Source organism: Panthera onca, chromosome A1 (genome assembly GCF_046562875.1).
Source record: "Panthera onca isolate mPanOnc1 chromosome A1, mPanOnc1 haplotype 2, whole genome shotgun sequence".
NCBI classification, from domain to species: domain Eukaryota; kingdom Metazoa; phylum Chordata; class Mammalia; order Carnivora; family Felidae; genus Panthera; species Panthera onca.
Window position 1 is genome coordinate 122318800 of NC_138339.1, and position 15474 is coordinate 122334273.

The following is a 15474-nucleotide window of genomic DNA, read 5'->3' on the forward strand; positions in this document are numbered from 1 at the left end:
ATTCCTGAAGGATCTTTTAACTGGGTATGGGATATTGGGTTGACAGTTCTTTTCTTTCAGTCACTAGAAACATTGTGCTACTTGCTTCTGGCCTCCATCATTTCTGATGAGAAACCCCCTATCATTCAAATTGGTTTTCCCCTATAGGTAATTTTTTAGTGTCCTTTTTCTAGCTGCTTTCAAGACTTTTTGTCTTAGTTTTCAGAAGTTTGACTATAACATGTCTTGGTGTGGATTTCTTAGTTTTTTACTGTTTGGAGTCTCAGTTTTTTTTAAGTAGGCTTCATGACCAGTGCAGAGCCCAACATGAAGCCTAATGCAGGGCTTGAACTCATGACCTTGAGATCAAGACCTATGTTGAGATCAAGAGTCAAAGGCTTAACTGACTGAGCCACCCAGTTGCTCCTTGCTCAGCTTTTTAAATATCCAAGCGTATGTCTTTAGCCAAATATGGATAGTTGTCAGTCTATCCCTTTGCATACTTTTTTAGCCCTATCCTCCTTCTCCTTTCCTTCTACACCTCCAATGACACAAATATTAGATCTTTTGTTATTTTCCCACACATCTCTGAAATTCTGTTCATTTACTTTAAAGTATATTTTCTTTCTTGTTCAGACTGGGTAATTTCTATTGTTCTGTATGCCAATTAACTGATTCTTTTGTCTATTTCCTCCATTCTACTATTCAGCCTATCCACTAAACTTTTTATTTTAGTTATTGTATATTTCAGTTCTAAAATTTCCATTTAGTTCTTCTTTGTATTTTTTATTTCTTTACTGAGACTTTCTTTTTTAAATTTTTATTAAGTTTTTAATCTTAATTCCGGTATAGTTAACATACAGTGCTATATTAGTCTCAGGTATACAATATAATGATTCAACAATTCTATACATTACTGAGTGCTCATCGTGATAAGTGTACTATTTAATTCCCATCTCCTATTTCACCCATTCCCCCACTGACCTCCCCTCTGGTAACCATCAGTTTGTTCTTTATAGTTAAGAGTCTGTTTCTTGGTTTGTGTCTTTTCTTCCTTCGTTCACTGGTTTCTTAAATTCCATATACGAATGAAACCATATGGTATTTGTCTTTCTCTGACTGACATATTTTGGTTAGCATTATACTCTCTAGCTCCATCCATGTTGTTGCAAATGTCAAGATTTCATTCTTTATATGGCTGAATAAATTCAAGTGTGTGTGTGAGTGTGTGTGTGTGTTTCACCTCTTTATCCATTCATCTATCAACAGACACTTGGACTGCTTCTAATTATTGTAAATAATGCTGCCATAAACATAGGGATGCATATATCCTTTTGAATTGGTGTTTTTGTGTTCTTTGAGTAAATTCCCAGTAGTGTGATTACTGGATCATGGAGTAGTTCTATTTTTAATTTTTTGAGGAACTTCCATGCTGTTTTCCACAGTGGCTGCACCAGTTTGCATTCCCACTAAGAGTGCATGAGGGTTCCTTTTTCTCCACATCCTTGCCAACACTTGTTTCCTGTGTTTTTGATTTTAACCATTCTGACAGGTATGAGGTGATATCTCATTGTAGTTTTGACTTGTGTTTTCTTGATGAGTAATGCTGAGCATCTTTTTATGAGTCTTTTGGACATCTGGATGTCTTCTTTGGAGAAATATCTGTTCATGTCTTCTGCTTATTTTTTAATTGGATTATTTGTTTTTGGGATGTTGAGTTGTGTAAATTCTTTATATATTTTGGATACTAACCCTTTATTGGATACATCATTTGCAAATGTCTTTCTCTCATTCAGTTGGTTTTCCATTAGTTTCGTTGTTTCCTTTGCTGTGCAGAAGCTTTTTAGTTTGATCTCATCCCAATAATTTATTTTTGCTTTAACTTCTTTTGCCACAGGAGATATATCTAGAAAAATGTTGCTATGGCCAATATCAGAGAAATTACTGCATGTGCTCTCTTGGATTTTTATGATTTCAGGTCTTACATTTAGGTCTTTAATCCATTTTGAGTTTATTTTTCTTTATGGTGTAAGAGAGTAATCCAGTTTCATTCTTTTGCATGTAGCCATCCAGTTTTCCAAACATCATTTGTTGGACTGTCATTTTCCTATTGTGTATTCTTGTCTCTTTTGTTTAAGATTAACTGACCATATAATCATGGGTTTGTTTCTGGGCTTCCCATCCTGTTCTATTCATGTATGTGTCTATTTCTGTGCCAATATCATACTGTTTTGATTATTATAGCTTTGTAATATAACTTGAAATCTGGAATTTTGATAATTTCAGCTTTGTTTTGTATTTTCAAGATTGTTTAGGCTATCTGGGGTCCTTTGTGGTTTCACACAAATTTTAGGATCACTTGTTCTAGTTTTGTGAAAAATGCTGTTGGTATTTTGATAGGGATTGCATTAAATCTATAGATTGCTTTGGGTAGTATGAACTTTTTAACAATATTTTTTCTTCCAATCCATGAGAGTGGAATATATTTCCATTTGTGTGTGTCATAACTTCAGAAATTTTTGGCAGTGGTTTTTCAACATTTTTTTCATGAGCAAGATAGACCCATTTAGCTTCTGGCTCTAAGCAGCGACCCCAGCTTTTATTTTCCATCTTGCATGGAGAACATTTTTCTCCCAATAGCCCATCAGAGCCAAACTTATGACAACCAATGCCAGCTTCCCATTCTGTAGCTCAGAAATATAAGGGCTTCATCCTTGTTCACTATTTTATGTTTGTTCCATTTTGTTTTACACATTTTCTAATTTTTAATTTTTATCTATTTTTTTGTGTGTTCATGTGAGCAGGGCATGGTGCACAGAAGTATAAGCTTGCTTCACCAGCTTAAGAGAAAACTGTGTCATTTTTACTTTTTAATATTTTATTTCAGTGTTATAGAAACACAACCAATACTTTAGTAATATTTTTAAGTGTTACAGAAATTGTAAATGAAGTCAAATTTTTGGTTGAAGAGTGTCTGATTAGTTGCATACTTTAATGATATTCAACTGTACAGAAAATAGGCCTTTGTATAGGAGACTTACATGGATGAGTTCTACTTCCACAAAGGAGACAAATTCATCTTTAAATAGAAACCAACACGGGCACTTGGGTGCCTCACTGGTTGAGTGTCTGACTTCGGCTCAGGTCATGATCTCGTGGTTTCTGAGTTCGAGCTCCACATAGGGCTCACTGCTGTCAGAGCAGAGCCCACTTCAGATCCTCTGTCTCCCTCTCTCTCTCTGCCCCTCCCCTTCTCATGCTCTCTTTCTCAAAAATAAATTTAAAAACATTAAAAAAAAGAAACCAACAACAGCAAAATACAGAGACATTGCAGAGAAAGCAATATATTTACTTATTTTTAGGAGAATTAAGTAGAACCAGACAGACCAATTCCATTTCTTGTATATCTGTATGTCTAATTTCAGCATACAAATCTATGTCTTAACTGACAACTCTATTAAACATAGCTTATAAATATATAAACATGCCCACATAATAAAATTTAAAGTTTTCATAGTTTACTGTTTATTTAGTAGTTTTATAACTGTAATGGAAATTTTAAATCAAATTAATGTAATTTTTATTTGAAGTTAAAACATCATTATGAAGAAACTTTAACAAGATTTAAGAAACTTATACTTGTTTAAGATCATACAGAATATAGAGTTACAAAGAAATACTTATTTTGGCCAAATGTGTTCTATGTGGATAATTCCAGTCTTATAAATCTGCTTTTCATCCCAGATAAAAAGACTTCCTGAACAACAAAATAAATAATAATAACATTGAATTATAACCCAAATAAAAAGGTAAATATCCATGAGACTATACATAAAGAAATGACTACATAATAAGTAAATAGAGGAGAAATGACAAGATTTCCTTATAGGAGAATTTCAATTAATTAGTGTAAAAGGAATCAGGGAAATAGAAAATTACCATCTAAATGCCACAGTGTTAATTGCCATAGGAAATATCCAGCAATGGATACAAAAATTAATGGGCAAAAGTTTAAGCAGAAACATGATATTTGCATAGTTTCAAAGCGTCTCTCTCCAAGTATTTATTAATTACAAAGAGAGAAATAGTAACTTTACAGTGGAGAAACTTGACAGATATTATATTAAGCAAGTGTTGGAGATTAATATCACCTTAACACTACTGAACTGTACACTTAAAAATCTTTAACATGGTAAATTTTGTGTTATTTTTAACCACAATTTTTTTAAAAGATTAATGTCACCAGTCAATAGGACACATTGACATCATGTACCCCCTGATAATGATGTACTGAGAAGGATACAATATCATTTCTGCAGTATTCTTCCCAATAATGCATAGCATCAATAATCTATGGGGTGCCTGGGTGGCTTAGTTGGTTGAGTGTCCGACTTTGGCTCAGGTCATGATCTCATGATCTCATGGTTCACGGGTTCAAGCCCTGCATTGGGCTCTGCGCTGACAGCTCAGAGGCTGGAGCCTGCTTCGGATTCCGTGTCTCCTTCTCTGTCTGCCCCTCCCCCACTCACACTCTCTCTCTCTCAAAAATAAATAATAAACATTAAAAAAAGTTAAAAGGAAAATAATCTACAGAAGACAAAGACAATCTCAAATTGAGGAACATGTTTGTTAACTAAAATTATTATGGTAATCATTTCACAATACATGTAAATCAAGTCATTATCCTGTATGCCTTTAACATATTCAGTACTATATGTCAATTATATCTCAATAAAACTGAAAAAAGTTGAGGAACATTTTTACAAATAACTGACTAGTACTCTTCAAAAGTCTTGAGGTCATGAAAGACAAGGAAAGGTTAAGAAACTATCATGGATGATAGAAACTAAGGAGACATAATTAAATGTGTTGTAGGATTTTGGATTGGATCCTTGAAAAGAAAAAGGACACTAGGGAAAAAAGTGGTGAAACCTAAGTAAAGTCTGTAGTTTAGTTAATAGAATTGTACGAAGGTTAATTTCTTAATTTTGATAACTGGCAACGGTTATGTAAGATGTTAACATTAAGGGAAGCTAGGCGAAGGGAACTTTATACTACTCATGTGGTTTTGTAAGTCTAAAATTATCTCATAACAAAAAATTTCTAAAGGGCTTAAATTCCTTATAACTTAAAACTTCCAGTATAAATGTAAGTCTATATACATTTCAAAGTTAAATAGGTTATTGAAGCAATTTGCCCAAATTAGATATTTTTAATTGAATATTTATCATGGCCTTTTTATACAAGAGCACTTTAAAGCACTTGAATTAGGTCTTTGACTAAATACATAGTTATAACGTCACTTGACATTTGAGGGAAGGTAACTGTCCTAATTATTTCCATTCTTTATTTTAACTTGCGGATGGAAATCTGACTTAATCTCAGCTGGTATATAGAGTGCTTTCCAAATTCAAATGGCTCACATCACATTCAGCAAATTGATACAGAGATGTTTTTAGTTTTTAATCATCAAGTACAATTGGAATTTTCTTAGAAACTTGAAGTCTGAATAAAAATGATAGATCATCAATTAACACAGTGGTTGTCAATCTGAAGTCCATGGCCAAAGTTTCACTGGTCTAAGGCAAAAATGAGCCCAATAATGGCATAATACATTTTTCATAAAATGATGTTTTTAGTTTAGAGGACAGTTTCCTTTATTGGATCACTGTATTATCATTTTTACATTAAAATGCCATTTCCTTTGTGAAATAATGTTACAAATTAATAGTGTTTGTTTCATTTTAATTATTTTTCCATACATGGAAAAAGTTGACAAATCTACATTTTCCATCCATTTTGTGTATTTGTGTATGTGAACTTTACTATTTGAAATTCAAAATCTTAGGGGCACCTGGGTGGCTCAGTCAGTTAAGCGTGGACTCTGGATTTCAGCTCAGGTCATGATCTCACAGTTCATGAGTTTGAGCCCCACGTTAGGCATTGTGCTAATGTTGGGGAGCCTACTTGAGATTCTCTTCCCTTTCTCTCTGCCCGCTCTCTCAAAATAAATAAATAAACTTAAAAAAAATGAAATTCAAAGTCTTAAAATCACCATTCTATACAATTTTCTTTCCTTATTCTTACTATCAAGCCAGAGTCTTGCCATTGATTATGGTCACATCATGAAATGTAATCAAATACAGTTAATCCATGACAATTATTTAATCAAATGCAGTTAACCCAGAGGCTTTTAGTTAATAATGTTTTAACTAATTACTATTTACCCAAAAAAGAATTCTATCTTCTTTCTCACTTAAGGCCTCTGATTTCAGCATACCTTAACAATCCTAACCTAAATATACTGAAACACTATTCCATGTTTTGTTCAAGAAAGACCTTTACTCCAAATGAGCAGATTATAACATGATTTATGGAAAACAGTTAATATTAATAAAAAAGACAATTCATTGGTATTCCACATTTGATTTATCCATTCTCAAAATATTAAGGAAAATACTGAAGGCAGACATAGGTTATACCAGTTCTGCCCTAAGCATTTCTAACATTTTAAAAATAACTTATCACTAAATTTTAGTATATCTTGGTCACCAGGTAGGCAGCCAGATAGTACCATTCGGAGTCAGTCATAATTCTATGAATGAAGCTTATATCAATGAATATGATTTAAGAAGTATTTTAAGAGATACTTCTGTACCCTAAGAAATCCAGGTACAAATATTGTGCTCTCCTGTACAGGACATATCCTCATGGGTCTGAATTTACACACATTTAAATAAAATAAGGCACATGATTAAAGTGTCACTAAAGCAAACGTTAAAAAAAACTTTTAAGGCAAGTTAGTAGTATGGTTAGCATCATTGAAATATGTTAACGTTTTAATATTGGTTTTTTAAATTTTAGAATGAGAGAAATTAAAATAGCTTATGAAGGCAAAACCATGATAATCAAAAAAAAAGCCTAACTTCTTTCATGATTCCATTTCATTTTATGAATGATTTGCTAGGAAGTACTTTTTTCTCAGTTTCCATGACATCACTTCAGAATCCTCAGAAGGGAAAATGGCCTAAAATCCAATCTGGTAATATCTGAAAATGTATCTTTTCTTAAGGCCACTTAATTGGTATTATCACTTTTTCCTTTAATATCTTTTATTTTGATAGCATTTGTTAACGACAATAAGCCTTACTGATTTTTCCCCCTCATCTACCTTTTATTCTCCACATTCAAATAACTGTTCTCTGATAAGTAAGGGATAGACACCTGTATACAAAGAGAGGTTTCGGCTTGCCTAAGGCCTAAACGACCATTAAGAAATCCCATCTAACTTAATTTTGGAGAACATTCCTGAACTGAATCTCTTTAGTCTTTCTACCCTTACTCACATTCTCAAATAAGTCAATTCTTTTTTTTTCTTTACCTTTCCTTTTACCTGATTATCTATGAGGACCATTCACCAGGCATTTGTGTCCTTATGATTCAAAGATGATCTCCACTTACTAAGGAATAAGAATCTAGAAATTTCTGAGTAATGATAAGCTATATATCTGTTTCTCAAACCTAACTGCTTCCTGATGTATCAAAACTAGAAGCTAGTTTTCTTCCCCATGCATGCATAACTGTCTACTAGAAAACAATTTAAAGGCAAAATAACAGGATATCTCTGTGGAACTAAGCATTTCCAGGTCCAGAACTAATGAACTGAGCATTTCCAGGTCCAGAATTCATGTGTCCAGAGGACACATGAATAATAATTACTTATAGCTCATGAGCAAGAACTACATATAGTTATCAGGTACTTGGCCATGGCCCTCTGACCCCCGAGACCTATTCCTACCAGAATCTGGGGGTAAACTGGAGCCAGCCTCTGTTTTTGCTTCTCCAGTGCCATGTGGGAAGGGGAAGTTGGGCATAAAGCGCTTAAGGAACCGAAACTCACTATTGCCAGTGCCAGTGGCAGAGCACATTTCATAGGGACATGGCTGAGATAAAGATCCATTGGCTCCTTCTTGTACCAAGTTGTTAGGGAAATTACAGTCATCATAGAAATGCTCTTGAACTGTGAACTTTTCTCTATATTTAACCTGGTAGATGTGTATAACAAAGATCACTGTGACAGAGAGGAGAAAGAGAAAGGAAAGCACAGCCAGAGAAATGACCAAATATTTAGTGGATGGATTTACCCTTGTAGGATGCTTGGATGGATCCCGAAACTGTAGATAGGGCTCAGAAAACCCATCTACCAGCAAAATGTTGAGTGAGGCAGTAGTGGAAAGAGCTGGTTGGCCATGATCCTGAACAAGAATTGTAAGTTTCTGAACCACGGGGTCTCTTTCAGCTATCTGCCGCAGTGTACGGATTTCCCCATTTTGTTGTTGAACAGAGAATAACCCAGTGTCAGTGGCCTTAAGGAGATGATATGAAAGCCAAGAATTCTGACCTGAGTCACCGTCCACAGCCACTACCTTGGTCACCAGGTAGCCTGCCTCTGCAGACCTGGGCACTAGGTCATTGCAGGGCAAGGTGCCATTCTGCAGTGGGTACAAGATCATTGGGCGGTTGTCATTGTCATCCAGAACAACCACTCTGACAGTAACCTGGCTACTCAGTGACAGGAAGCCCCCATCAGTTGCCTTTACCACAAACTGAAATTTTTGAATGGCCTCATAATCCATGGTTCTCAGTGCATAGAGCTTCCCATTGTCTGAATTTATGGAGATGTAAGCAAAGACTGATAAATCTCCACTTTCTGGAGGAAGCAGAGTATATGTTACTTGGGCATTCTCACCCAAATCTAGATCCTCAGCATGAACTTTGCCAATAAAAATTGCAGGGCTGTTGTTTTCTCGAACAGTCAAAATGTATGAGTCTTCCTGAAATATTGGGGGATTGTCATTAATGTCAGATATTAGCACCTCAATCACAGTTTCTGTGAACAGACTGGGTGGCCCAGTATCCATGGCAACAACGGTGATATTGTAGCCTGAGACCTCTTCCCGATCCAAGACTCTGTCAGTAACCAGAGAGTAAGAATTCCGGAAAGTAGGTTTGACTGCAAAGGGAAGGTCTTCTCTGAGGAAGCAGATGATTTTTCCTCCCACTCGAATGTCCCGGTCTCGGATAGAGAAAAGGGCCACTACAGTCTCTAATGGGGAGTCCTCAGGGAGAGGGCTGGACACAGAGGAGATTGTCACTTCAGGAGGATTGTCATTAACATCCACCACTTCCACCAGGACTTTGCTGTGGGCAGAAAGGCCCCCTCCATCGGTGGCTTGAATGTCAATATCATATGTTTCAATTGCTTCAAAATCTAGGGGCCCTCTTAGTCGAACATCCCCAGTCTGCGAGTCAATCTGAAACGTCTGGAGAATTGCTTCTGGGTTTTGAGCTAAGGAATAAGTTATATCTTTGTTGGAGCCCTCATCCAGGTCTGTGGCACTCACAGTGACCACCAAAGAACCATTGGCACTATTTTCTAGTACCTGAGCGCGGTACACCAATCTGGAGAACTGAGGCACGTGGTCATTGACGTCCAGAACGACCACACGGATGTGAGCGATGCCAGATTTGGGAGGGGACCCGCCATCCACCGCTGTAATTGTCAAGTTGACTTCAGGCTGCTCCTCTCTGTCCAGGGGCTTATCCAGCACCAGCTCAGCGTATTTGGGCCCATGGCTGCGAAAGCGGGTATGCAGGTGGAAATACGTGTTGGGGCTTAAGGTGTAGTTTTGGAGACCATTGAGGCCCACGTCCAGATCCTGGGCACTCTGCAGAGGAAAACGTGAACCCAAGGGGGTACTCTCCGGAATCTTTAAAAGCGGCTCCTTGTTTAGGAAAATCGGGGCATTGTCATTGATATCAAATACCCTGACCTCGACACGAAAGGACTGCAGCGGCTCCACCAAGACTATTTCAAAATGCAGAACACACGGGTCAGCTTTGCCACAGAGTGACTCCCTATCCAGTTTCTCCTTCACGAATAGATCCCCTGTCTTGCGGTGGAGCCGGAAGTGCACTTTGTTGCCCTCGGAAACCAGCCGCGCCCCGCGCGCAGCCAGCTTCCCTACCTCCAGCCCCAGGTCCTTAGCCACATTAGCTACAAACGAACCGCTCTCCATCTCTTCTGCCACGGAGTAGCGGATGGTTGCTGCACTTCCCATAGATATGCACACAAAAAAGAGAAGAGACCCTACTTGCCTGTTCTGCATGAGCTTTCTGTGCGCAACCGCCATCCGGTCTCACAAGCGCACTCTCTGCAGCAGCCGCCACCTGTTGCAGGTATACTTCACTTTTCTGCCCACAGATTCTTGGAACTGCTGCTCTCGGCTTTGCTCCTCTGTAACTGCAGCACCGGGCTAGCAAAGCCCGGTAAGCTGTTTTGCACTTGGAAGAAAATTTGCATTGAGCAACTCAACTCCCCAGTCTATCCAGTGTATTAATAGATATGCTCTCATTCTGGAGAGTTAGGCAGAGGATGAAAGTTGTTGCCAAAGCAACGCAGAGTCTTTAATTCCCTTTCAGAAAAAAAGTCCTTGGGAATTAAGAAGCCAATGAGGATAGTCACTTAAGCTGAAGTCACCAATCTGGGAGCCGGCTGGGGCTGCTGCAGCAACCGGCAAACAGCGAGAAGTAAGCAAGCTACCTTGCTTGTCCAGAGATCAAGGGAGAGTCAAAAAGGCAGCTCTTTTTGCCCACGGGTCCTGTCCCTGTGTTTTAATAAAATCACCTGTTTTGCACCAAAAAAGGTGGGGGGGGGGGTAGTAAAAAAGATCCTGCAGTGTCTTTTGGAGCCAGATGGAAGTCAGGCAGGGGCAGGGGTTTGGAGAAAGTGGTCAGCAGGAAAAAGAAAGGGGACAGACAGAGGTTTTTCTTTCAGGAACCTGGTGTCCAGTAGGTACATTGATAGGAGAACTGGCCAACTAGGCTCTTGATATGCACAAATCCATTCCTTTCCTAGAACCCTCACCCTCAAGAAGCAGTTGGCTTGGCACTTAGGATTATAATGATAGTAATATTTACTGGGTATGGTTTCTATATAGCACTGGGACTGTGTTAAGTGGTTTACATGCATTATTTAATCCTTGCAACAGCTCTATTAAGTACACATTATTTAACATTTTTTAATGTTTATTTTTGAGAGAGAGAGAGAGAGAGAGAGAGAGACTGTGAGTGAAAGAGAAGAGACATAGAATCCGAAGCAGGCTCCAGGTTCTGTGCTGTGGGAACAGAGGCCAACACGCGGCTCGAACCCACAAACTGCGAGATCATGACCTGAACCCAAGTCTGTGTGCTTAACCGACTGAGCCACCCAGGTGCCCCTCTTTTTTTTTTTTTTTAAAGACAAAGAAACAGACTGGAGAAGTTATGTCACTCTTCCAAGACCCCCTGCCTCATAAGGATTAGAGAAAGAATTCAGTTTAATTTTGTCTGACTCCAGAGTCTCTGCTCTTAATCAGTATATTACTGTGTTTCCCAAATAACATAATGGATAAATGAAATAAAAATGTTTGGCTTTGGATTTGAAAGGAAATGAAATAACAGACTACTTAGATATATTGAAAATGACCTGATAGAAATTTGGGGGATACTTGTTCAGAGTTTCTTTTACAATCATTAGATAATAGAATGTTTAAGAATGATGAACCACCTCAAAAAAGATAGGGTCCAATACTCCCCTCGATTTTTTTAAAGATTAAGAAACTAAGGCCCAAATGATGAAATTACTTGCCCAATTCACACAGCTATTCCTGGCAGTAGGAACTAGAACCTGTCTTTTGACACTCTCATCTCATGTCCATCAAAAGCATTTGGTGAGTCCCCATTTGTGCTCAGCATTTTCTATGCTAGGTGCTATAGAAAGAGTTACTGCCACTTATGAGAAATCTAAACCATATTTTCCAAATGAGAAAAAAAATGAATGAAAAGTGTATATAATGTTATTGACATCCTGACATGAAGGAGTTAATGGATCCCCCAATCTCCGTTACCTAAATTAATATCTAGCTTAAGTGTCAGCCCTAAACAGTTTAATTTTGCCTCTTTAAAAAACTGTATATAGGGGTGCCTGGGTCACTTAGTTAAGCTTCCGACTTCAGCTCAGGTCACGATCTCACGGTTCGTGGGTTTGAGCCCCACATCAGGCTCTATGCTGACAGCTCAGAGCCTAGAGCCTGCTTCTGATTCTGTGTCTCCCTCTCTCTCTGCCCCTCCCCTGCTCACACTGTCTCTCTCTCTCAAAAATAAATAAATGTAAAAAAAACTGTATATAAAAATACATACAATAAAATGTACAGAAGGTAATATTTTCACTATGCTAAAAAAAACCCCTTAACATTTATGATGAGTAATCTTTTAAGTCTAGTTCCTTTCCTTCATTATTTAGCTCCATGTGAGACTGACATTTTTGTGTTTAGTTCTTGTTCACCCATTTCCATTGCTGTATAGAATTCCAGAGTATTGTCAATACCCTTTGGCCATAGAGCATCAGGAACGCACCTGTAGTTGAAAAGAGCTGTATTTCCTGACTGCAACAAGGGAGATTGCATACCACAGAGAATCATGGGGAATCACAGTAAGAGGGTGTCGGAAAGGACTTAGAGTATTTAGTCTTGTGCAAGGTGATCTGGGGTGCTATGAAGAAGGACTTTACTCTGGATGGGATGCTATCAGCAATGGAGTTGATACTATAGTTGGGTGTATTAATAATTCTTATAATTATCTTATATCTTATATAATTCTTATATCTTCTCTATAATTCTTACATAGAAAAGCAGAAAGGAGAAGGTAAATCTGTGACTGGCAAACAAGCTGTGACTGGTAAATCATTTTAGCACAGAGGGATATTTGATCATTTTTGTGGACTGGACAGTGTTCTTTTCTGTCTATATTCAGGCATGATTAAGGTGTGCTCTTGTTTTAATTCTGATCTATCACATTACACAGCCTCGTGTAATGCTGGTGTTCTATGAAATTGTTTTCGTTCAACAGGAGAACACCATGGCCCAGCCTGGAGTATCAGGGCTGCTAGCAGTCAGGCATTGCTTTTGTCTTTTTCAGTATGAGTGCAGCAAAACTCATTTACTCATTCTATTGTTCTACTATTCACAGCAGTGTGCCCTTCTATATGTCACCTTGTAGACCTGTGTACATATTTTGGGGGAGGGGACATATACCTAGAAGAGGCATTGATGTCATAGGGTATGTTCTTTTTCGCTTTACTTCATATTGCCAAACTGCTAAGAGGTTGTACCAATTTATACTCTCATCAGCAGTGTAACCTCCAGCTGTGCAAATTCTTACCAACACCTAGCATTACTCATCTTTTTAAAGTTTAACCATTCTTGCTCTCCCAGCGTGGGTTTAATTGCATTTCTCTGATGATTAATTACCGATGAGGCAGGGCACTATGTAATATGTCTTTAGTCACCTGGTTATCCTTTGGGTGGGGGGACGGTTGTTCAGTTCTCTTGCCCAGTTTTTACATTGAATCACTTATCTTTTTTCTATTGATCTGTAGCTCTTCATATATTCTGAATATGAATCCTGAATATCTCTTTATAAGAAAATGAGACATATTTACCCTTAGTTGATATATATCTACAGAGTTTTTGTTTAAAAAGGCAATATTTCTCCCAGTGTTTCACACATTATGTGAAAACTTATGGCCTCCTAGGGAATCTTTTCAAAAACTGAGATACAATTGACATGCAACATTATATTAGTTTCAGATGTACAACATAATGATTCGGTATTTGTATGATTATGTAATGATCACCCCAGTCAGTCTAGTCAACATCTATCACCATATGGAGTTACAATTTTTTTTTGTAATGAGAACTTCTAAAAATGTATTTTAATTCCAGTCAACAGTTATATTAGTTTCAGCTGTACAATATAGTGATCCAACAATTCCATACATCACCTGGTGCTGAGAACTGTTTTACCACGCAAAGTAAAATACGTTTACTTGCCATCTTTAATTCTTGTTAGGTGAAGTGTCTGTTAAGGTCTTTGACTCAATATTTAGTTTGTTTATTTTCTTGTTGAGTTTTAAGAATTTTTTGTATATTTTAAATATATATTAATCTTGCTTATTTATCAGATATGTCTCTCGCAAATATTTTCTCCTAACTTGTGACGTGTGTTTTTGTTCTCTTGAAATTGTCTTTCACAGATAAGAAATTTTTAATTTTAACGAAGTCAAGCTAATCAAGTATTTCTTTCATGGATCATGCCTTTGGTATTGTACCTAAAAATTTATCTCCACACTCAAGTTCATCTAGATTTTCTCCTATCTTCTAAGAGTCTTATAGTTTTGTGTTTCTATTTTACTGTAAGATCCAGCAGTTGCTCTCCTTGTTATTTACCCAAAAGATATGAAAACTTAGGTCCATGCAAAGCTCTGCACACAGAGGTTTAGAACAGCTTTATTCATAATTGCCAGAGCTTGGAAGAAATCAAGATGGCTTTTATCCTTTTTTTGAGATAATCTATGAAGAGTATAAGGTCTATGTCTAGAATTATTTTTTGCTTGTCAATGGCCCGCTGTTACAGCACTCTTTTTTGAAAAGATCATGTTTTTTTCAATTGCATAGCCTTTGCTCCTTTGTCCAAGATCAGTTGACTATTTTTACGTGGGTCTATTTCCGGGCTTTCTATTCTAGTCTGTTTGTCTATTACTTTGCCAATACCACGGTGGCTTGATCAGTGTAGCTTTATAATAAGTCTTAAAGTTAGGCAGTGTCAGTCCTCTGACTTTGTTCTTTTTCAATAGTGTGTTGGCTCTTCTGGGTCTTTTACCTCTCCATATAAACTTAGAATCAGTTTGTCAATATCCACAGAATATCTGTTTGGGATTTTTATTTGGATTACATTGATTACACATCAAGTTGGGAAGAACGGACTTCTTGACAATATTGAGTCTTCCTATCCATGAACATGGAATATCTCTCCATTTATTTAGTTCTTTGATTTATTTCATCAGAGTTTTATAGTTTTGTAGATCTTGTACATATTTAGGCTTAGGTTTATACCAAAGTGTTCCATTTTTTCAGGGATACTAATGTAAGTGGTATTGTGTTTTCAATTTTAAAATTCACTTGTTCATTACTGGTATATAGGAAAATGATTGACTTTTGTGTATGAACATCATATTCTGCAACATTGCTATAACTGCTTATTAGTTCAGGAGTTTTCTTTTAATCGAGTCTTTCAGATTTTCTATATACATTATCATGTAATCTGTAAATAAGGTGGTTTTTTTCTTCCTTCCCAATCAGTACACCTTTTGTTTCCTTTTCCAGTGCAATGTTTAAAAGTAGTAGTGAGATGGAACATCTTTGCCCTGCTCCCAATCTTAGTGGGAAAGCCACAGAGGATTTAGGGTAGTAAAACTATTCGTTTGATCCTATAATGGTAAATATTGGTCACCATACATTTGTCAAAATCCATAGCATGCACAACACCAAGAGTGAACTTAATGTAAACTATGGACTTTGGGAGATAATGATGTATCACTGTTGGTTCATCTGTTGT

At 37.1% G+C, this 15474-nt stretch overlaps 1 protein-coding gene across 1 annotated transcript; it reads right to left on the reverse strand.

The window, feature by feature from the left end:
- Window positions 1–7718: 7718 nt before the first annotated feature.
- Window positions 7719–10354, reverse strand: PCDHB1 (protocadherin beta 1). The gene has a single exon (XM_060633987.2). It carries the CDS (start codon window positions 10170–10172, stop codon window positions 7719–7721), a length of 2454 nt encoding a protein of 817 aa, XP_060489970.2. The 5' UTR covers window positions 10173–10354.
- Between the last annotated feature and the right edge of the window lie 5120 nt (window positions 10355–15474).

What these genes read in the sequence shown, in the direction of transcription:
- PCDHB1 (XM_060633987.2), bottom strand. Translation starts at nt 10,172, where the DNA reads ATGGCGGTTGCGCACAGAAAGCTCATGCAGAACAGGCAAGTAGGGTCT.